We start from the raw sequence: 21,951 nt of genomic DNA on the forward strand, positions 1-21,951 counted from the left end.
CATTCCTTCCCTCTGGACCATACAAATATACAAATCGTATCATAATCACAAATAACTTGCACATTGTTATCATTGGATCACACATAGTCCTTGTTAACACCCTTGACTTTTGCTCTATTCCTTCCCTCTAGACCATACAAATATACAAATCGTATCATAATCACAAATAACTTGCACATTGTTATCATTGGATCACACATAGTCTTTGTTAACACCCTTGACTTGTGCTCTTCTCCTTCCCAACTAGACCATACAAATATACAAATCTTATCATAAACATAAATGACTTACAAATTTTGATAACATTCTCCCTCCTTCCTCTATTCCTATGTGACACTTGATTGTTAAAAAGCATAGAAGAATGAATGGGAAATCCATCAAATGCACCCATTGCACCCCATTAAAAGAAATCAAATCATGTTAATGGGTCCCACATTTGTAATGACTCCATCTCATCTAATTTTTTTGTTGGTCTTTTATACTAAGTCCATTAGGCTTTTCTCATTTCATTTTTGTCAATTATTAATTGATTGTGAACCCTCACCTTTCATCCTTTTTACTAGTAGCTGTCATACTATCAAACAGTGTGCAATAATCTCACCTGCATATTGCAATCATACTACATGAATAACATACAAAATTAACAACCATATAATGTAGAACAACTAACTTGCTAGATTAAATAAATAAATAATCATTTAATTATATTAATGAAAATTTATAACTTCATAAATATAATAAATTATCAAAATATTAAAGAAAATTTCAATAAATTACCACAATATATATTTATAATGAAAGAAAAAATACAATAAATAAATAAATAATATAAAAAGGTTTTTATATTTTAAATTGTAATTTTTTCTTCGTTTTTTTATTTATCTAAAACTATATAAATAAGAAATTTAGAAAAATGACTATTCTTATAAATAAATTAAATAGAATTTATTTAGAGTTTTAATTTTATTAAATTAGAGAATTAAAAAAATGAAATATAATTATCAAAATATATATAATGGTACCAAAAAAATTTAATAATAAAATGTTTTGGTTTAAAATAAGTGATTTAATTTTAAAGAAGTTAAATTTTAGAATTAATTGGTTAAAAGGGAATGAAATAATCCTCATATTTGTGAATTTAATACCTCTCATGTTTTTGTCTGAAGAGTAACTCATTTTTTTACATAAACGCCCTTGATTATTTTAAGTATTTATAGGCATGTTATAAAAGAAAAAAAATTATTTTTACAAGAAAAAATAAGGGTATTTTTATCAAAATGATAGTAAAAAAAGATAAAGGATTAAATTTTCAAATTTCGGTCTTCAATGACTCCTATAGAAAATATTCAACAACAAAACTCTTTATTTTATAAAAGTGATAAAATTGAAATAAAAAAGTTATACAAATTTATAATCCAATCTTTTGGTAAAAGTGGTTAGTTAGGTCTTATTGTTAAATGGATTCAATGATTTTTTTTATGTGATTTTCAATCTTAACTGATAAAATTTGGGTTCTAAAAAACATTTAAAAATGGACCTACCCCTTTTTTTGAATATTACTCAACTCTTCTCTGTCCATAAATGTGGTCCACCCCATCTCATAAAGAAAATCCAGTATCTTTCTACTAATCCATGCTTCTAAATAAGAATTCAAATCCTATCACCACCCAAATTGCTTATTACTTTATGGGGTGCAATAAAACAATTAAAGAAAACAATAATAAGACAAATACTTGCATAGAAAAATGATTTGTATATTTGTATTTAAATGACAACCATTTGACAACTTCCTTAGTGGTAGTTATTACCAAACAAAATGAATGGAGTAAAATTGGTATCACATAAGAAAAATAGCTTTAAAACCAAGAATCCATGGCTGTAAAATCAGATCAATTTGAACCATTATGGTGGAAAATAGAATTTTGTTAATAATAAATAATCTTAATGTTGGGATGTTCTCTCAAATTCTTATTTGGAATATGCTTTTTTTTTTTTTTTTCATAAAAAGAATATTATATAGAATATTTTCTAACTTATACCTAATTATAATTAGATTTTTTATAAAATAAGGAAAGTTAATGAGAATATCTTTATAAATGTTCTATGTCATGAGAGGAAAAAAGTTATAAGAAAAAAATGTGAAGAAGAACGAGAAATACCCAATGAAGTAAGAGGGTTTATTAGGATGTAGATATGAGAAAGAGTGAGAAACACAATTATTCATAATTTAAGATGAAGATTGAAAAAGACCCGATAATTGTACTTTTTTTTTATTCCCTCTGTAATATCTTCTATCATATTCATCAATAAAAGTTGGTATGGTTGATTGAACTATATTAAAATCTCGAGTTCCTTTTATATGGTTTGCTTTATTTTTTGTGTTTTTCTTTTAATATATTTGAATTAACGCTTCCACTGACACAATAATTAGTATTAAAGCTAACACTTAAAATTATAAAATTAAGATTCAATAACTGAAGTGGAATTCAAACATGTTCAAATTTTGATAAAGACTAACAATAATTTTTTTTTTTTGTTTTTTTTTTTTTTTACTGAAAGTTACTTCCAAAATAAATAAATAAAACATGGGGAGAAATGATTGGGAATTGCAGTTGAAGCTCATCAAATTCTAATAGAGTTGTGTGCTAAATGTACTTACAAATAAGTTAGTTTTCTGAAAATATGAAGTTGCAATTGATTCATTCTCTGATTTCTTAGACTCTAAAGAATGAAATTGGAATTCATTGATATTATAGTTAATTTATTTTTCAAAATGATGCACTGGGGAGGCATAAATATAAGGATATATTTATTCATTTTAATTATTATAAAATGATTAATTTTGAGTGGTTTCAATAAACTCATTTCATCCATAACTCTTTTTAACGGTTTATAATTTGCAATCAATGAGTAAGATGGTGTTTGTTTGTTTGTTTGTTTTTTACTTAATTCTAAATATAATTTAAAATTTCATAGTAATTAAGTATTAAAATATTTATTTTTTAAATATTTTATTTTTATTAAATATTAAGAAATAAAAAAAAATCAATAAGTAACTTTTAGTATTAAAAAAAAAACTAAATGTTTTAACTTTTTCTATTTAATAAATATTTTTTAGAAATAAGTAATATATTAAAAAATAGTAAAAAGAATAAACATATGAAGCTTAAAAGTAAGTTGTCTTTATCCAAAAGTAATAAAAACAAACAATACGGTGAAATTGTTCTTTCCATCCATCGATCAATCACTTAGACCCGGTATGAATTCACTACTTAAAATCTAAAAACATTTTTTCCATTTATTCTGGAATAATCTTTATAGGAGGTACAATTTTAAATATTTCTGTTAAGTTCATAGTTGGTATTATTTGAGTTCATTTTTGAGAAATTAAAAATCGTTTTTTTTTCTTCATGAAAAGTATTTATACATATTAATTATAAAGTTAGTAACAATATTGCTTTTTTATAAAAAAAAATTATTTTAATTTATTTAAAAAAATCTTTCATATTTAATCCAACTTTTACCATAATAGTATTATTCTTTAAAAAATATGACTTTGACTTCATATTCAACTTCAAATTAAAGTCAAAACAAAAACCTATCCGAAAGATATTATGAAATATAACTCAGAAACTCAAATTTGGGATCAAATTGATATTTGAAAATATGACTTCTACTAAAATAAGAAAGATAAAAACAAAATATGATTTCAAATATTTTTTTTCAAAAAAAATTAAAAATAAGACATTAAATACAAATAGACTATTGTAAATAAAAATTTTAAAATAGATCCCAAATATATGCTTTTATTACTAAAAGGCCCATTTTTAACCCAAACCTCCCAAACCCATTTTCCAAATTTTTGGGGATGCAAAGATAATCAAACCCAAATATGACCCACCCCCATCTATGTGGGATCAGTAAACAAGAATTTCACAAAGATGACAAAAAGTAGGTAAGAATTTGAGCAAAATTACATGTATTGCTGCTCCATCCCAACCAAATCCAATACAAAATCAACCTAACATTTGGCCATAACAAAACCTAACACCATTTTTTAATAATTTCATATCCCTTTTTTATTATTAATTCCCTTTCATAACAACTCCATCAAAAAGAAGAAAAAGAAAAAATTTCATCTCATTGTACAATTGGGAAGGCATTTTCCAAGTAATTTCTTGGTGGTTGGAAGACACAGATGTCACTTTCAGCACTCTTTCTGGGAATCTTCCTTTCCAGGCCCCACTGCCCCTTGGCCATGTTTTGCCCACGTGACCCGGTAAGTAAGTCCAATACCCACCTGCAAACAGTGTCACTTGCCATATGATTTATGGGTCTTTATATTATTTCCCAAAAATACCATATTTATTTCATTCACACCCTTCAATTTTAGCGTAAATACACTAAGCTGTCATAGGTTTAAAATTTCTTTAATTAACACCCTTATTAATTTATTCTATTTATTAGATTTATTTTTTGAAGAGATTTTAAGTAAAAATATTTTAGATAAGAGTATTTATAAAATTTATATATGAAAGAATGTTAATATATGAAACTTAAAACTTGTAGTAACTTAGTGTATTTACACTACAGGGTCTCGTTGAAATTAACTTTATCCCACGTCAAGTCTTATTATGATTTTAATTTATAATTAATATTTGAATAAAATTATAAATGAAAAAATTTATTAATATGAAAACTTAACCCTATTTCTATATCATAAAAAATTATTTAAATTTAACTTTTTTTTTCAAAAATTAATAAATAATGTACTAAATTTATTTTATTTTTTGGTTTTGTTACTTGGCCTTAGAACCCAATAATTGTGAATAAAAACCTGTTTTTGTCATTAAAAAAAAATGTTTTTATATGCTCATCTGAAAATAATTAAAAAATATAAACCCTTTAAAAATAATTAAAAAAATATAGTATTTAGAATGCTCAAAGGTAATATATATATCCTTAAAAGTAAATACATTTGGACTTAAAAAAAAGCCTTAAATGTTAATTATTTTTTAAATAATTATTTAAAATTTATATTTTATAAACTTGAAATTTTTAATTTGTGATTTTTTTTATATAAGTGTATAAAAACAACTTTTTTTCCACTCCTCTAGAAAATAAAATTATTGAAGTAAAAGTTTTTAAAATTAACAAAAATAAAATTTATTTTCTTTAAAAGTAGAAAATCATGTTAGAAAATTATCTTAAATTCAATAAGAAAAATTATCTTAAATTCAATATACAACTTAATTTAAAATCAAACTATAAAAAAATTAATTTTTTGTAGAAAAAAAGAAGTTAAAATTAGTAATATTTCCTACTTTGGGTTGATAGACTCTCGCAAAGCGACGCTCTCTGAAATGTGTCTCGAAGGGCGTGCATATAAGAGAGGCGTTACAAGAGCATACACCCTCACAACCATTCACTCCCTTGAGAGCTTCCACATTATCTTCTTCTTCTAAATCTTGAGAATGGGAAGTAATGGGTTTCTTTTAGTTTCTCTGTTTTCTCAATGCTAATGTTCTTGTTGTTTGTGTGTGCATGATGTCTCTGAAAGTTTTCTTCTGGGTTCTTTGGATGGCCTCTGTTAGGGTTTTAATTTTGGTGGGTTTCTTTCAATTTGTTGATTTCATGCTTCTCTGGGTCCCTTTCTTTTATCCTCTGTTTTTCTGCTTCATCTTTGTAAGGAATTTTGTACATTTTTTTTTTCAATGGGGGTTTCTCATGATGCGTTTGTGGTGGTGACATCACAACCTCTGTTAACATCAGTTGAAGGTTCTTGAAGAAAACTTCCTCAAAGTGTTAATTTTGTTCATCTGCTAAGTTCAATTTCTGAGAAATTTCACCTTTTTCAGTGCTTTTCCCCCCTTTTTTTTCTTGGGCTAACCAGAATGACAAATTCTTTTTTTCATGCCATTGTTGGTATATTTAATGGAATATGTTTATTTAATTATTTTATTATTGTGAGTGTGTTGCTCATCTGGAGTTGTTGGCTCTGGATTATTATTTAGTATTTGCTCTCTAATTTATGGTTACCCATGTGAAAGACATGATGCAATTGTCACTTCTAAATTATATTTTCTTGGTGTTCATTCAACCTTTTCTGGATTCTGTTTTTATGATTATTTTGGTGTGATTTTGTTCAAATTTTAAAATTGGGTTGGTTTGTTTTCAGTAATATATTTATTCCTTGTATATATATCATGGTGTCTGTTTGAGATTCAGATTCTGATTCTGATTCTGATTCTGTTTCTCATATCAGTGTCTCCTACTGCTGTTTGTATATTTATTTATTAAATTTTTGTTTACAGAAACAGAATTGCATTAAGATTGCAAGGATTGGGTTGCCATTTCCTTCATGAATTAATTGTTAATATTATCTATTTATTTTCCCGGCTTTATATGTTTAATTTAGCTATCTTAAGTAGGTAATGGAAGATGGACATTATTGATCTATTGGTGCTTGTAAGCTCTTCGGGCTTTTCTGATTAATTGACTTACTACAGAATGGGAAGTAACGATGGAACCACTTATGGTGCGTACACCTACGGGGAGCTTGAGAGGGAACCATACTGGCAATCTGAAAAGCTCCGGATTTCAATCACTGGTGCTGGTGGTTTTATTGCCTCTCACATTGCTCGGCGTCTGAAGACCGAGGGCCACTACATTATTGCTTCTGACTGGAAGAAGAACGAGCACATGACTGAAGATATGTTCTGTCATGAATTTCATCTTGTTGATCTCAGGGTGATGGATAACTGCTTGAAGGTCACTACTGGAGTTGACCATGTGTTTAACCTTGCTGCTGATATGGGTGGAATGGGGTTCATCCAGTCCAACCATTCAGTTATTATGTACAATAACACAATGATCAGCTTCAACATGCTTGAGGCTTCTAGGATCAATGGGGTTAAGAGGTTTGTTGTCTTCAATTTGTTCTATCCTGGCTTTGACTAAGTTCTCCATTTGATATGAAAATTGGTTTCATGTACTCAGCATTTATCTGTCTAGGAGACGTAAATTTACTAATGAATTTTTCTGGTTCTGAGAATTCTCTAATATCTGATTAGTCCACATTGTGCAGGTTCTTCTATGCCTCTAGTGCTTGCATCTACCCTGAATTTAAGCAGTTGGAAACTAATGTGAGCTTGAAGGAGTCTGATGCATGGCCTGCAGAGGTTAGTTAGTTTAATGCTCAGAAATGTGGCATCAGCTTGAATTTTTTATTTGTAAATCATTTGGGAGAATTTATTTTTTCTGCTTGTTTTTTAGCCTCAAGATGCTTATGGATTGGAGAAACTTGCTACGGAGGAGTTGTGTAAGCACTATACCAAAGACTTTGGAATTGAATGTCGCATTGGAAGATTCCATAACATTTATGGACCTTTTGGAACATGGAAAGGTATGCTCTTAAAAGTTATGGTGATTTTCTACATGTATTCGTGATTTTGTCTCTTGGTCACCGTCAATGGTAGGGAGCCAAGTGCAGAGAGGTTTAAGCCCGCTTTAAATTTTAAATCATATTTTTGGATCTTAGTAATTTTGTCGTTTTGGTATATTTGTCGTAGGTGGGAGAGAGAAGGCTCCTGCTGCTTTTTGCCGAAAGGCTCTCACTTCCACCGACAAGTTTGAGATGTGGGGAGATGGACTTCAAACTCGTTCTTTCACCTTCATTGATGAATGTGTAGAAGGTGTTCTCAGGTGAGCAATGTGACCGAAACTCACTTTTCATTTTGAGGTTCTTAGGTTTGACATAATTTCAAATTCCACAAATCTTTCATAGTTCAGAAGTGGAAATAAAATAATGAGATTCTCCTTTAAATCAGTGTACTTATTAAACTTCTGAGAAGGCTCTTGAGTGCGTCTTTTTGTACTGTTGTAGTATCTCTTGACTAATATTTCCTTGAATCTGGGGGACTCGGGGACAAGCATTGAACTTGTCTGGTCAATGCTCTCTGGATTTCATGGGGAAAGGAATTTTTGCTTGTTTTAGAAATAAAAAGGAATACATGCTCCTTAGCAAGTTCTATTTTTCTTCTTTTAAGGGGAAAAAATCTGTTCCCTTTTTCTGAAAAAGGAAAGATAAACTCATTAAATTATGATTCAAACTGTTGAAAAAAATAGTATTATTTCTTCAAATTGAAATCCATATCCTTCAGTGTTCTCATTGATTACCATCTTGGCTCCAATTTGTGTTTAGGCTGACAAAGTCAGACTTCCGGGAGCCAGTGAACATTGGAAGTGATGAGATGGTTAGCATGAATGAGATGGCCGAGATTGTTCTCAGCTTTGAGAACAAGAACCTTCCCATCCATCACATTCCAGGCCCAGAGGGTGTGCGTGGTCGTAACTCAGACAACACGCTGATCAAAGAGAAGCTCGGTTGGGCTCCAACAATGAAATTGAAGGTACTTATATAACACGACACCGCTTGCCTTATTACGAGGTTTTTTTAACTTATGATTTGGATTATGCAATGGGTCAGTCTTACAAGCCAAGTGTATATGTGGAAGCTTTATGAAAGTCATTGAAGTTCATAGTCATGCCTTGATGATTTACTTGCCTAGTTTTCCTGCAACTTCCTATTTAATCAAGCCATATTTGAATCTACTGTTCTGTAGGATGGGCTGAGAATTACATACTTCTGGATCAAGGAACAGATTGAGAAAGAGAAAGGTCAGGGCATTGATCTGTCTATTTATGGGTCATCCAAGGTGGTGGGTACCCAAGCCCCGGTTCAGCTAGGCTCACTTCGTGCTGCTGATGGCAAAGAGTGAAGCTGTTGAGGCCAACATTTCTGGTAGCTTATGCCATAAAAGCTTACTATCAGCTACCATGTTCCATTGAAATGATAAGATATCTATAGCATCTTCCTGGTTCCATGGCTACTATTTCAGTCTGTTTCAGTCCATCTGTACAAGGGAACTTCTGTTCTCCCATTTTATTTTGTTTAGCTTTTCAGAGTGATGCTCCATTGTAGTGTGATATGGTACCTTCTGAATAAAATTTCCTATTCCCTAAAGCATTGCTTGATTCTGAATGACAATTTTATTTATCACCTATAGTACTAGATCTTGGCTGGGTCTCATGATATCTGGTGAATATTGCACTTTGGGTGCTTTCATTCCAATCATCTTCCTTTCTAGATCCAACACATGTTGATTGTCCTGTGCTTTTTCTTTGCCTTTTGCCCCCATCTAAAAGGTGGAAAGAAAAGTGCAGTGGGTCTCCCTATGTGGTCCTTGGATGGTTACATGTTAGCCATGCCAGACCACAAATCATCCTATTCCCTCACCACAATCATCAATTTATTTATGAGTTGGAATTTTCTCATTTAACTTAGCCCACTTGTTGAAGTGACATTGATTTTGGGACCGTGGATATCCTCTGAGTATATTCTTTGAAATGTGTTTTTTCTTCTTGTGGTATTTTTTGTGGTGCTACTCGCATTTGGCCAGCACAACTTCCCTTTGGGTGGGTCATCCTTTTCGACCCTTTTTTAATGCTGAATCTGACAGAACTGTTGATAAGTAGGTGAGGCATTGTATAGGGCAAAGAGGTGTTGCCCCGCGGGTTGAGAGGGCAACCCCAGAGGATGAGAGAGAGATAAGTGCAGTTGAGTGGTTGTATGGTGAGAATTAGAAATTGTGGAGGGATGGGGATGGGTGAGAGGGTGTAGCATGGACATTGGCTTCTAAATGGCTGAGAAACATATAGGGATGATGATGATGGTGATGGTGATGGTGATCGCTGATGTGTTTCAAATGCAATATTTAAGATCTGTGAAATGTTCCTATTTCTTATTTCAAGTCCATTTTTTGACAATGCCCACCTAAACAGATGGTAACTTCACTCATCTGTTTAAAGACCATCTCCCAAAACTTACCCTATTCTCCACATTATCCTTCTTCATCCTTCAATTTTTCCCATGCTGCTTGCAACTATGGCAACAGTGCCATGGATGATGGGCTAGCCATGGTGGTGCACAACAATAGCCTTTAATTTTTTTAATATTTGGTTTATAATTTTGGGCATTTGAGAAAGTGGGATGGCAGGGGTTTTGTGCCATTTTAATTAACGGATGCCATGGAAATACTAAAAAGAAAAACCTTAAAAAGATGGGAGAAGTTGGGATATTAGTGGGTGAACATGGAGACACTCATTTTGAAATGGTGCAAGAGGAGTCGGATCAATAGCAAGGAAGTGACATTGGCTGGCTCAAGGGAGATGATGGTGAAAAGTGATCACCATAGTCAAAATTTTGGCATGATTGATCTTCCTTAGAAATTCCTAGTTAATCACAACTTCCATTTTTAACTCCTTGATGTTCACATTTCTCGTCCTTTCATTACTTAGAATACGTTTGATAATGAATAAGCCGAACTTATTTGACGAAACATAAACATAATCAAAGCAATTGGGTATAAAAAATTGTGCACATTAAGCAAATAAGTGACTAGTGGTACCCACTAGATGGGTCTATATTGTTCCCATTCTCACATGCTTGATGCTAAATGCAATCACATGTGTCTAAAATTATATGTCCAAAATCACACCCTTATTTCCAAATGGGCATTGGGGGACCATAAAAGACAAGAGAAACAGGTTGGCAATGGTAAAGACAATAAATTTTGGACTCCCCACTTAGAAATTGCAATGAATAAAGCACAATAAGCAAAGGCAAAGTCGTTTTCTGGTGCTTTATTTTGGTAAGGGATCGGGGAACATAGTGTAAACATATCTCATGGGATCCTCAAATGTCACCCATTAGCCAAGGGCATGTCTAAAATAGAGGGTGGGTTCAATTTTGAAGGCGCCAAAAAACTCCACTCCACCTAAGCTGAATGGGAGTCCCCAACAAATACTCACTCCCTATCTGGCAAGAATCAACACTCGGAAAGGAAATACAATAGCATCCAAAATCAAATCACGGGAGACCCTTTTTCCAGCGCTTGAAAAAGGCAACAAACCAACTACCAAAACTTCAACCAACAACAACAGAAAGAAAGAATTATGGATACCACTTGATAATGACTTAAAATTAAATTAAATTAAATTAAATATTTATTATTTAATGATGTAAAGTAATTTTAAATTAAATTATTTTTAAATTATTGGTTTAAAACTTATTATTTATTATTTATTTTTAGTATTAAAGTTGTTTGATAAAATTAATTTATAATTTATTTTAAATTATCGAATTGATATAATTACCTTTTGTTAATTTTAATTAATATCTAATTCATTAATTTTAACTCAAATTTATTTTTATTAATTAAAAAAATTAACAGATAAAATATCCATATTTAAAGCATTATAGATATATAAGATAACTATTACATATTTATTATAAAAAATGAGACATAGATGTAAAATCATAATTTTAAGATATATTGTCATTAGTGGATTAACTATTTTAACTTAATACTTAAAATTTTTTTTTAATGCAATATTTTTTTTATTAAACATACTTAATATATTTAATGACTTAAATTAAGTAGTTAAGTCATACCAAAGATGAAAATATCCATAAATACAAATATATTGGTAATATCGGTGGATATTATGACAAAAATATAAATAGAATGAAAATTGTTCAAAATTCATTGAAATGTTTAAAAATTTTTTTTTTTTTTAAAAAAAAGATAAGTAAGAATACACATGGTAAAGTTATTTTGTAAGTGTAATTGAGATAGGTATGTTAAATAAATATTTATCATTTTTTTTTTCTTTTTAAAAATGATCTTAAATTTTTTAAATATATTTATATTCATTGATTTTAAAAATTAAAAAAAAGTATGATTTTGTTACTTCCTATAAAAGAGTGAAACCCTTAATGAAAATCTATTAAGTGTTTCTTGTGCATTCCATCATCTCTTTCTTGTTTTCTTTTGTTAGAACATGTTATCAACACGAATAGACTTTGCAAAAGAAATAGAAAGATTTTTCTCTTTTCTTTCTCACATATAGTTTTCAAGATAATGTCAAATCTTGCAAAGCTTGAATTTATTGCCTTCGATATTTCGAGCAAGAACTACTTATCTTGGGTTTTGGATACTAAAATTCATCCAAATGTGATGAATCTTGGAAATACCATTAAGGAAGGAAATGACACATCTCGGCAAGATCATGCCAAAACTTTAATATTCATTTGTCAAACCTGTGGATGAAAGTCAAAAAAGGAATGATTGGCCAAAATGGAAAGAAGCAATCTAAATAGAGCTAAACTGGTTAGCAAAATGAGAGGTATTTGGATTTGTAGTTTAAACACCTGGAAACACAAAGCCTATTGGATATAAATGGGTCTTTATGAGAAAGTGAAATGAGAATGATGAAATCATAAGATATAAAACTCGACTTGTTGCTCAAGGTTTTTCTCAAAGACCTAGTATAGACTATGAGGAAACTTATTCTCCTATAATAAACACAATCACATTTCGATACTTGATAAGTTTAATAGTCTTTGAAGGACTAGAAATTTGTCTCATGGATGTTATTACAACTTATTTATATGGGCCTATAGATACTGACATATATATGGAAGTCCTTGAAGGATTCAAATTGCTTGAAACAACTAATCTAAAGCCTCAAAATATGTACTCAATCAAACTACAAATCCCTATATGAATTAAAGCAATCCAGACACATGTGGTATAATTGTTGAGTGAGTATTTGTTAAAAGAAAGATATGTGAATAATCCAATTTACCCATGTGTTTTTATCAAGAAATCAGAAACTAGGCTTACAATAATTGTAGTATATGTAGATGATTTGAACCTTATAGGGGCTCCTGAAAAAGCTCACAAAAACAACCAATTATTTAAAAAAGGAATTTGAAATGAAAGATTTAGGGAAAACAAGATATTATCTTGGCTTGCAGATCAAGCATTGTTCAAATGACATATTAGTCCATCAATCAACATATATAGAGAAAATATTAAAATGATTTTATATAGACAAATCATATCTACTTAGTTTCCCCATGGTTGTTCATTCACTTGAAGTGAACAAAGACTCGTTTCGTCCTAAGGAAGAAAATGAAGAATTGTTTGGTTTAGAAGTACCATATCTTAATGCAATTGATGCACTACTGTATCTTGCAAATTGTACTAGACCAGACATAACATTCTTTGTCAACTTGCTAGCAAGATACAGTTTTGCCCCAATTAGAAGGCATTGGAATGCGATTAAACATATATTACGATATCTTAATGGAACAAATGACATGAGCTTATATTATTCAAAAGAATTAAAATCACAATTGATTGGATATACAGATGCAGGATATCTTTTAGATCCTTATTAAGCTCGATCTCAAATGGGATATGTCTTTACTTATGGTGGTATGACAATATCTTGGAGATCAGTCAAACAAATAATGGTAGTCTTTCTTCAAAGCATTAAGAAATTCTTGCAATTCATAAAGTAAGTCATAAATGTGTAAGGTCAATATTCAACCAATTCAAGAAACATGTGAACTACCTTTCATCTGAGGCAATGCAACCAAATAATAAGAAGATAATGTTGCTTGTATTGCACAAATTAAATGAGGATTCATAAAAAGTGACAGAATAAGTATATCTCCCTTAAATTCTTCTATACTCACAAACTCCAAGATAAATGTGAAATTGATGTTCAATAGATTCAATCATGCAATAATCTAGTATATTTATTCACAAAGGCGTTACCTTCAACCACATTGAAAATGTTTTACTGTTATACCTTTGATCACAAGGTATGACATCGGAATGCGGAGATTGAGAAATCTACCAATTGAAGAGTTGAAGAAATCATGATTGTGTCTATAAAATGGGGAGAAAACTAATATGGATATACTACACTCTTTTTTCCTTTGTTCAGGTTTTGTTCTACTAGGTTTTACTGACAAGGTTTTTTATGAAACAGTTACCATATTCTTATAATCATCCAAGGGAGAATATTATAAAATATGAGAGATCATCCATATATATCTTTTTGTGGGAGAGACCTCTGATGAAAATCTATTTAGTTTTTCCTGTGCATTCCATCATCTCTTTCTTGTTTTCTTTGTCTTCTATTACTTTGTTATAACAATAAAAGTATTTTTTATTTAAAAATGTTAATAATTTAATTTATAAATTTATTATTTTCTTGTATTTAATGACCATAATTAAATTTAACTTATTTACAATAATTTATTTTAATTAATATATATATGCATTTTATGAAACTAAAAAGCAGCATAGGTGTAGTGGCAAGGGCCTTAAACAGGGTTAAAGTCCTGATAGTATGCTTTTGGGGTGATTTTTCATATCTTTGTGAAAATGAATCCCACACTGATGCTATATTTAATAAGGGACGCTCCCTGTACGCGCACACTTGGGGGCTTGGATTGGGCTCCAACAGAATGCGCTGGAGGCTTCATGCTTGGATACATCTTTTTGGATACTTGGCTAGAAAGTTAAAAAGATTATAAAATCTATCTTAAGTACTTGAATTTGTTGTCGGAATTTTCTTAAGTCAATCCTATTGCCCAGGCTTTTTCACTGGAAAACTGTTCTCAACCAACCACAAAAACAATCTAAAGAGTTACATGAAATAGGAAAGTTGGGCCTTCAGCTAAAAATTAAAAGAGTGGAGAATATTCTTGGAGCTTACAAACAAACTAGAAAGCACAAGTTTCAGCTCCACTCCCAGAAAAAAACTTTTGACATAACCACAATCTGTACTCCAATTTGTTGTTTTTGATGAATAAAATGGTAACTAGAATTTAGAAATCAATGCAAGGTAGTGAAAGCAGAAAATCATCCAGCCACTCAAAGGGCATCCCAAGTATGGGTATCAGTACCAGTCTAGATTCTATAGCAACAATTATACAGTGTAGTTTGACTGTTTGAGAATGATGAAATTTAACTGATATGCAAAAAGATATATGAACATAGAATTCAAAATATGTAAGGCTGTGAAAATCACAAGAAGCTCTATGAACCAGATTAGAGTAATATATGGTATACCAACTTGCCCTCCTCAGTTATCAAACACTGGATTGGCTTCAAGCTCGTCTGCAAATTTTTCAAGGATGTCTTCCACAAGTGCCCCAAACTCATCCTTTTCTAGCTCCTCGTTATTCTTTTTGTCATCTACTGCCAAGAATACCTCGTTATAAACGGCTTCATGGGCTTCTGGTGGAGGCAAGCCCAACACTTTCCCATGTTTCTCAAGGAAATCCCTTATTAGTTTTGTATTCCCTGGTCCATCCTTTGCACGGTATTTTTCCAGCAATATCTGCTCTATGACATTGTTCAATTGTTGCTTATCACCCAAAAGCTGCATTATTTATCAAGAGATGGTTAGAATTTAGAAAGAAAATATAAGTCTTACAGAAAAATACATTTTAGAACAAATTCTCAAAATAGCACGGAACTATAGCATACCTGAAGTTGAATTAAGAGGAGATTTAATCCCATTTAATTTAAGTACTATTGATAACAATCCCAATATTGAAACTATTGTTTGAATTACTTGCAAATTTCTCACATTATTCCAAATAATTTTAAAATGACAGAGTATGTTTCCTTTTTGCATTGCCTGCCTCATCCAAAATCATTTTGAAATTTCTGGATTATAAATAATATTTTCCCTATTATTTACCAACTTTGAAATGGTGGACAAATTATCTGTAATGGAAAATACGAATTCCAAAATTGTCATCATCAGCCTGGTAAGGAGGATGGGGAAAAAGGTCAGAAAAATGTAATATTTTGAAATAGTACCAAGTGTCAATAGGAATTCAAAGAATTATTGCCCTTTATTTTCCCATACAGCATGTGCAATTTGAGAATGATTTTTCCTTGTAAATACTTATATGTAAGGATATTTATCAAAATGGAGAAAACAGGGAGATTAAACTACCTTTCTTAGCTTAGAACCATCACTGAACTTGATGTCCTGGATGACAACAACATGCTTTTCAGCAAGTGCTTCTGCCAGTTCTTGCAGAACAGGCTGGAGAAGTTCAGCAAATTGTGCTTGACCCAACACTTCATCCCCCTCAGCTCCGTGTTTCTTTAGGATGTCATTGAGCAGAGGAAATTCTGTTCAATCACACCTTCCATGTTATTCACTTCGTTTTATGAGGAAAATTTCTTTCTGAGAACAGACTTAAAGTTACATTATAGATTAGCATGTTGATGGTGAGCATTGGGGACCAAACTGTGTGTGTGCTCCAAATCTGGGAAGATAGGGACATTTGACAACAAAACTCAAGAAAATCCCATAACAAGGATTTCACTGAAGGTAAGGAAATCAGAAGGATACTATAAATCAAATAGAGTACCATGAAAAAGAAATATTAAAATCAATGTACTGATGCCCATAACGATTCAATACATTCTCATATTAACAAAATGCTCTTCAATCAGCAAAAGAGGACTGGAAGCCACAAAATAAGAAGAAAATTAGCAGCTTCATCCCCAGAAATGCCTCAGGTCACTGAAAGTGGAATGGACATAATTCTAGGTCTCTTATGCAGACTAGATGTCGATGTAAAAGACTAAGGCATGAAAACAAATGCAAAAAATAACTATAGACAACTCTGGATCACTTATGTCCCTATATTGGATGGAAACGTGAAACACATAGAAACAAATTCTGAATCACACACATTGAGAAACAAGATCACATACATAGAGATATAAGATGCCCAAGCACCTACACTATATTAACTAGTGTATGTGGCATAATAGAACTAAAAAATCACACTTTTGCCGCTTACCATGACAATGATCAGCAATAGACTGAACTGAAAACTTAAAGAGTGAAAAATTACAAGTTCCATAAATTTGTAGAGAGAGAGAGAGAGAGAGAGAGAGAGAGAGAGAGAGAGAGAGAGAGAGAGAGAGAACAGCTCTATCATCCTTAGCCTAATTCAATTTAACAGCCATCCTAAAGTAATTCAGTTTAAACAGCATATATATCTGGTTGACAAGGTATTGACTGTAAAACACTCAGCCCAACTGAGCAGAATCAAGCCAAAAATAAGAGATGTTGGCAGTGTAAATCCTATTCCTTAGGATTACTATCATCTCCATGTGAAATATTATACTGTCATTAGAAGCTAGTGACAAATCATTCTGTGTGAAAAGGATTGTACCTCCACACAGAAGATCAATTCTTCGTCGTGACATCAGAACAATCCCTATGATCAAGCTTGATAACCACTGGGTTATATATGGTCATGTGCAAATGGCTTTTCTGAAGTGTTCACAAAGTGTTTGTACAATGATTACTTGTAGGTTTGTCAACCATGGAAGCGGGGTTCAGTGTTTATGCAGACTATTCATGCAAAAATGCTGAAAGTCACTGACACATCCCTATCAGAAACCCAAAAACAGGAAGCTGCAATGGGAACAGTCTAATGGCCAAAATTAATTGGTTCACTGGTACAAAGGACTGGCAGCTTCCAAACTAGATGCATGATCACCACCAACATCACATATATTTTAAAATGAGTTTGGAGTCCACATAGCATGATGGTTCATCTTCGTCTGATGCAATGAAATCACAGTTGCAATGTCTTAGGCTTTTAGTATCATTTCCTTTTATTAAAAGATGTAGGTAGATTTTCCTGAAGTTTCTGAACCGTCTACAAGATATTTCTAACCTCGAACCGCAAATGATTTTAACCACCAAATAGTTAGCATTACCTATCAGATGCCGTATCCTAAAATAAAATGTGTAGACAGTGTACAAGACCTTCCAAAAGGTTTGTGGTCATCACATTTGAAGAAGCTCCACAAAGAAAGGTAACAAATACAAAGTGAAACCAAAATAAAAGGTATTGGGTCAGACCATCTAATTAATAATTGAATTTCAAAGGTCACTTGTCTTCACTATTTAAGGAGAAAACTGGGGTAGACTTCATGGTATAAAATGTTAAGCCTAATTTCAAAAATTTGCCTTGCGTTTTAGTGTGTGAAAGTTCTACGGCTTGAAGGCAAAATAGTTGTCTCACAAGATAGATTTGCTACCCACAACCACCTGCTACCTGGATTTTTCCTACTTAACCCTTTTTCCTCTCCAAATAGTTGCCCCATCCTGTCTTTGTTTCAAAAACTGCTATAGCAAATGCCAGCCTTACAAAGAAATTTTGGACTTAGAACATAAATAATGCATAAATTTCATAAAATTGAAATTTCTTTTCTAAAACTTGATATGACTACAACAGTATATTTTCTTCCATTTTTCTTTGAGACTTGAATTATGTGGATGACCTAGAATTTCAATTGAAAATTGACTCTGGACTAGTTGATGGAAAGATTCATGTAGCATGTTGGCCTTTTTATCTATTACAGGTTATGCATTTTATTTGTTACAGCTTTGTAGGAACTGCTTAATATCTCACTGCATATGCATCATGAAATTAGTGCAGGAAGTCCTACTATGAAGTAAATATGCTAAATATAAAGCACTTTTATCATAATAACTACAAAAATATCATGTTAGCCTTTTTATCCATGACTGGCTATGCATTTTGCCTTCTACAGTTTTGTAGGAACTGCTTAATAATATCTCACTGCATATGCCTCATGAAATTTGGTACAATAAATTCTTCTAGCTTGAAGTAAATATGCTAAATATAAAGCACTCTTATCATAACAATTAAAAAATGTAAACAGAGGATATGAAAATATATTAGAACCTCTAATCCTCCAGCTATTCAGAAATCAAGCTATTCAGAATCTTGTCCAATAATTGTATGTTAGACATTGCAATTTTAACAATGGGCACCAATCACTTCTAGAACTAATGCTATTAAATAACATCGAGCAAGCTTAATTTAAAAAGTCCAAGAATTTAGAACTTCTTGAGGCACTCATGACACCACCAGGGGTGGGATCAACTACTTTATAGCATGTAATGGGGTTATGATACGTCTATCACTTGACTTAGAGAACAACTATTACAGGTGATTATGGCTTTTCATGAAACCTATCATCAAGGAAACAAAATTTGAATTCTGTTTTGGTCAAAGCACTCAGAACCTTTTGGTTTCAACTTTCAACTGAAAATCACATTGGAATACTGGAATTCCAGATTTTCACTGTACTTTAAGAGGGTTTCAGTGCTGTTAGAGTTATAACATCACACATTGAAAACAGCATGCTAGATTGAAGACCATTTTTTTTTTTAAATTCTAAAAAATTATCTTTGACTTAGAAGATCCTTGTGTCATTTTTATCAACCTTTCAAATTTAATCACCTCATGAGAATAATTTTTAGTTCTCAAATTAATTTCATCAAGGTGTGCCTCCTCCTTCCTTGCACTTAAACTATTTTCTATGGTTAAGTTCATATTTCATGAAAGATGTTGCATAAAATTGTAAATTTGAATCAAACCAGAGAGGTGTATGCGTAGATTATGTTATTATAATGCCTCAAAGAAAAATTGAAACTACCAATTTGTGATGTTTACAATAATGGAATGCAATTACCTATCAGTTTTCCCCACACAGTTATGCATATCAGAAAGTTTTATATATATGTTCAATGATGATAGACATTATCATCATAATTCACATTCAGCTTAAAAAACATTTAAACTCAGCTTTTCATTGTATCGAAACACTATTCATTTTCACATGTGTTATGATCTGTAACTTATATCAGGTTTCAATTTCAATTCTATTTTCCACATAATCAAGTGTGTATGCCTCTAGCATTAGGTTTATGCTCAAGATTTAAAAATGTCTTCTTTCTTTAAAACTAAAAATAATAAATAATAAATAAAAACCAAGCTAGCATTACAACAATCCATTCCAATCCAAAACAAGCTCAGGGAACAGCATACGAAATTTACGATAAAAATATGCACAAAACAAAAATAGATACTCAAAAAACTACATTGATGCACACTGATTATATTTAAATACGATGCAATGATCAAAATTAATATTCTTTTTTTTAGGAAGATGTTTTTTTGTTCCATAAGCATCAATATAAGTGAATAATTATAATAATACTTATCAACCAAAATGCTAACAAGAAATGAGAGTGAATTATTGGCAGTTAACATGGACAATATGCATGCATTTACAGTTAGGTTGCATCTGGTTGCATGGAATTGGTGCAACAACCCACTCCCTCCCATGTGGATACTATCCACAAACTTCTTCCCGCGTTCAATGTTAGATATCACAACTGGTCAGTGGAATTGGACCCTAATCTAAAGTCCACTGGTCTTTTCTTTTCTTTTTTTTTTATTTGGCTTTATATACCCTTAAATTGGAATCCAATGTTTAATTCTTTAGACCCCAGATCCACAAATCAATTCCATAGAGAAAGTGGGACATATAGATTCCACAGAAGTAGAATTCCAGTCAATTCATTGTGTCCAAATGAAGATTTAACTTGGATTAAACACATATAAAAATTCAAGAAGCTTCATCAAAGATTGATAGAGGTATGAATGCAAACCTGAAAAAGGAGGAATACCCATTTCAACTCCCATGTGAAGAAGAGCATTCCTTATTTCACTCTTACTGATCTTTCCCGTATCTTCAATATCTAACTCAGTAAATAGATTCTCTGCTAACATTGCAAAATCATCTTCATCCTCTAAAAACAGTCGAAGAGTGTTCCCATCCAGAACTGACGCCACAATTGGATCATCTAATTACAAATTCAAACATAAGCATACTCTCCCTGAATCATAAATCAGAAACAAGAAATGAACTGATGAAATGAACCAAAAAAAAAAGGAACAAAGGAAGTTTTGCCCATTCCAAACTTCTAATTCAGAGAATATATCAAACTAACAATAGACTGGATCATAAACATTAGCTTCAAATATAACCACAAATAACTTCAATTGATCCCACACGAAACAAGAAACACAACAATAGAAATACAGAAAAGAGTTTGCAGTACAAGAGTCCGTTGTAAACTTTCGCTTAGGGGAAAAAAAGGATTCAGCCCAACTAAACAATAGAGCAATATTTCAAACCAGTGAATTCTTCTTTTCCTACATTTTCTCATCAACGAAAAGTAGCCCAATTGGATTCAGAAACCGTAAAATGAATTGAAAAACCTTATAGTTCACCGGATCTCCAAGATTAAAAAACTCTAATTCATTTTCCTTTCCTGCATTTTCCCAGCAGCCATATATGAACATAAAACGAAAAACTAAACCAAGTCAAACAATGCCGTCACGCTTACTCGTCTAGACTTTTCTTTTCTTCAGAAGGTAAAAAAAAAACATTCCTCATGATCCCAAAATTTTCAGTCCTTTCTTCCATTTTCTCAACAATCAAGCGGAGCATCAAAACAATACCTTGCAGTTCATCCGCGATCGCGATGACATACTCTCTGAACTTAGAAGAAGCTTCTTCGCGATCGAGTTCAGCGCACCGGAAATTGATAACATCGCCGACGTTGAGTCGTTTAAGCGCCGAAGACTTCACAGTATCCGGCAAAGATAGACCGCCTAAGAGAGAAGAAACTTTCGAATCAGCAACATCGAGGAGTTGAGCACCAGTGAAGGTGACATCAGATTCCGGAAGAGAGAGATCGGCGAATCGGAGCTTTTCGCCGTCGACAATCGTCAACCCTTCGTCGGCCATTTTCTAGAGAGAGAGAGAGAGTTGTGTTTCGAATTTAGTTTTTCTAGGGAGACGACTGAGATTTGAATTCGTCTGGACTCTGGACTCTGGGCCTCTCTCTCGTTCGTATACATACTCTAGGTTCCCTCTACCTGATTGCCCTTTTAATTTAACAAAATTTCGGAATTGCCACACCAAATTTGTCCTGCAGCATATTCTTGAGCTTAACGAAACCAGGGGCCTTACGGGTATTATGCGTGTCTGGTACCGCGTTATCGGACAAGGTATTCACTTCGCTTGCAAATAGGCTTTTTCTTACCAATTTTTTTTATTAAAAAAAAAAATCACATTAACAAACTATTTTCCTTAA

General features: G+C 31.8%; 2 protein-coding genes across 3 annotated transcripts; one reads left to right on the plus strand and one right to left on the minus strand.

Annotated features, from left to right (window-relative positions):
- Positions 1-5,380: 5,380 nt before the first annotated feature.
- On the plus strand, positions 5,381-9,025 carry LOC117931000 (GDP-mannose 3,5-epimerase 2). 2 transcript variants are annotated; one of them, XM_034851838.1, is made up of 7 exons: positions 5,381-5,481; positions 6,518-6,920; positions 7,088-7,181; positions 7,276-7,405; positions 7,572-7,704; positions 8,204-8,411; positions 8,625-9,025. In XM_034851838.1, exons 1-7 carry the CDS (start codon positions 5,475-5,477, stop codon positions 8,778-8,780), a joined length of 1,131 nt encoding a protein of 376 aa, XP_034707729.1. In that variant the 5' UTR covers positions 5,381-5,474; the 3' UTR covers positions 8,781-9,025. The 2 variants fall into 2 exon arrangements, with proteins under 2 accessions (XP_034707729.1, XP_034707730.1); XM_034851839.1 differs by lacking the exon at positions 5,381-5,481 and having other exon boundaries at positions 6,511-6,920.
- A 5,717-nt stretch (positions 9,026-14,742) lies between these two features.
- On the minus strand, positions 14,743-21,695 carry LOC117930911. Its single transcript, XM_034851699.1, has 4 exons — positions 21,314-21,695; positions 20,458-20,652; positions 15,895-16,076; positions 14,743-15,309 (listed from the first exon to the last, which is right to left on the minus strand). Exons 1-4 carry the CDS (start codon positions 21,600-21,602, stop codon positions 15,010-15,012), a joined length of 966 nt encoding a protein of 321 aa, XP_034707590.1. The 5' UTR covers positions 21,603-21,695; the 3' UTR covers positions 14,743-15,009.
- Positions 21,696-21,951: the final 256 nt, after the last annotated feature.

Source organism: Vitis riparia, chromosome 14 (assembly GCF_004353265.1).
Source record: "Vitis riparia cultivar Riparia Gloire de Montpellier isolate 1030 chromosome 14, EGFV_Vit.rip_1.0, whole genome shotgun sequence".
NCBI classification, from domain to species: Eukaryota; Viridiplantae; Streptophyta; class Magnoliopsida; order Vitales; family Vitaceae; genus Vitis; species Vitis riparia.

Excerpts from the sequence above, each read along its gene's own strand:
- LOC117930911 (XM_034851699.1), bottom strand. The coding sequence starts at position 21,602 with ATGGCCGACGAAGGGTTGACGATTGTCGACGGCGAAAAGCTCCGATTC. Across the intron at positions 20,653-21,313 it reads GATCGCGGATGAACTGCAAG|ATGATCCAATTGTGGCGTCA; the intron begins GTATTGTTTTGA and ends ATTTGTAATTAG. Across the intron at positions 16,077-20,457 it reads GGGTATTCCTCCTTTTTCAG|AATTTCCTCTGCTCAATGAC; the intron begins GTTTGCATTCAT and ends GTGATTGAACAG.
- LOC117931000 (XM_034851838.1), top strand. Across the intron at positions 7,406-7,571 it reads ACCTTTTGGAACATGGAAAG|GTGGGAGAGAGAAGGCTCCT; the intron begins GTATGCTCTTAA and ends TATTTGTCGTAG. Across the intron at positions 8,412-8,624 it reads CTCCAACAATGAAATTGAAG|GATGGGCTGAGAATTACATA; the intron begins GTACTTATATAA and ends ACTGTTCTGTAG.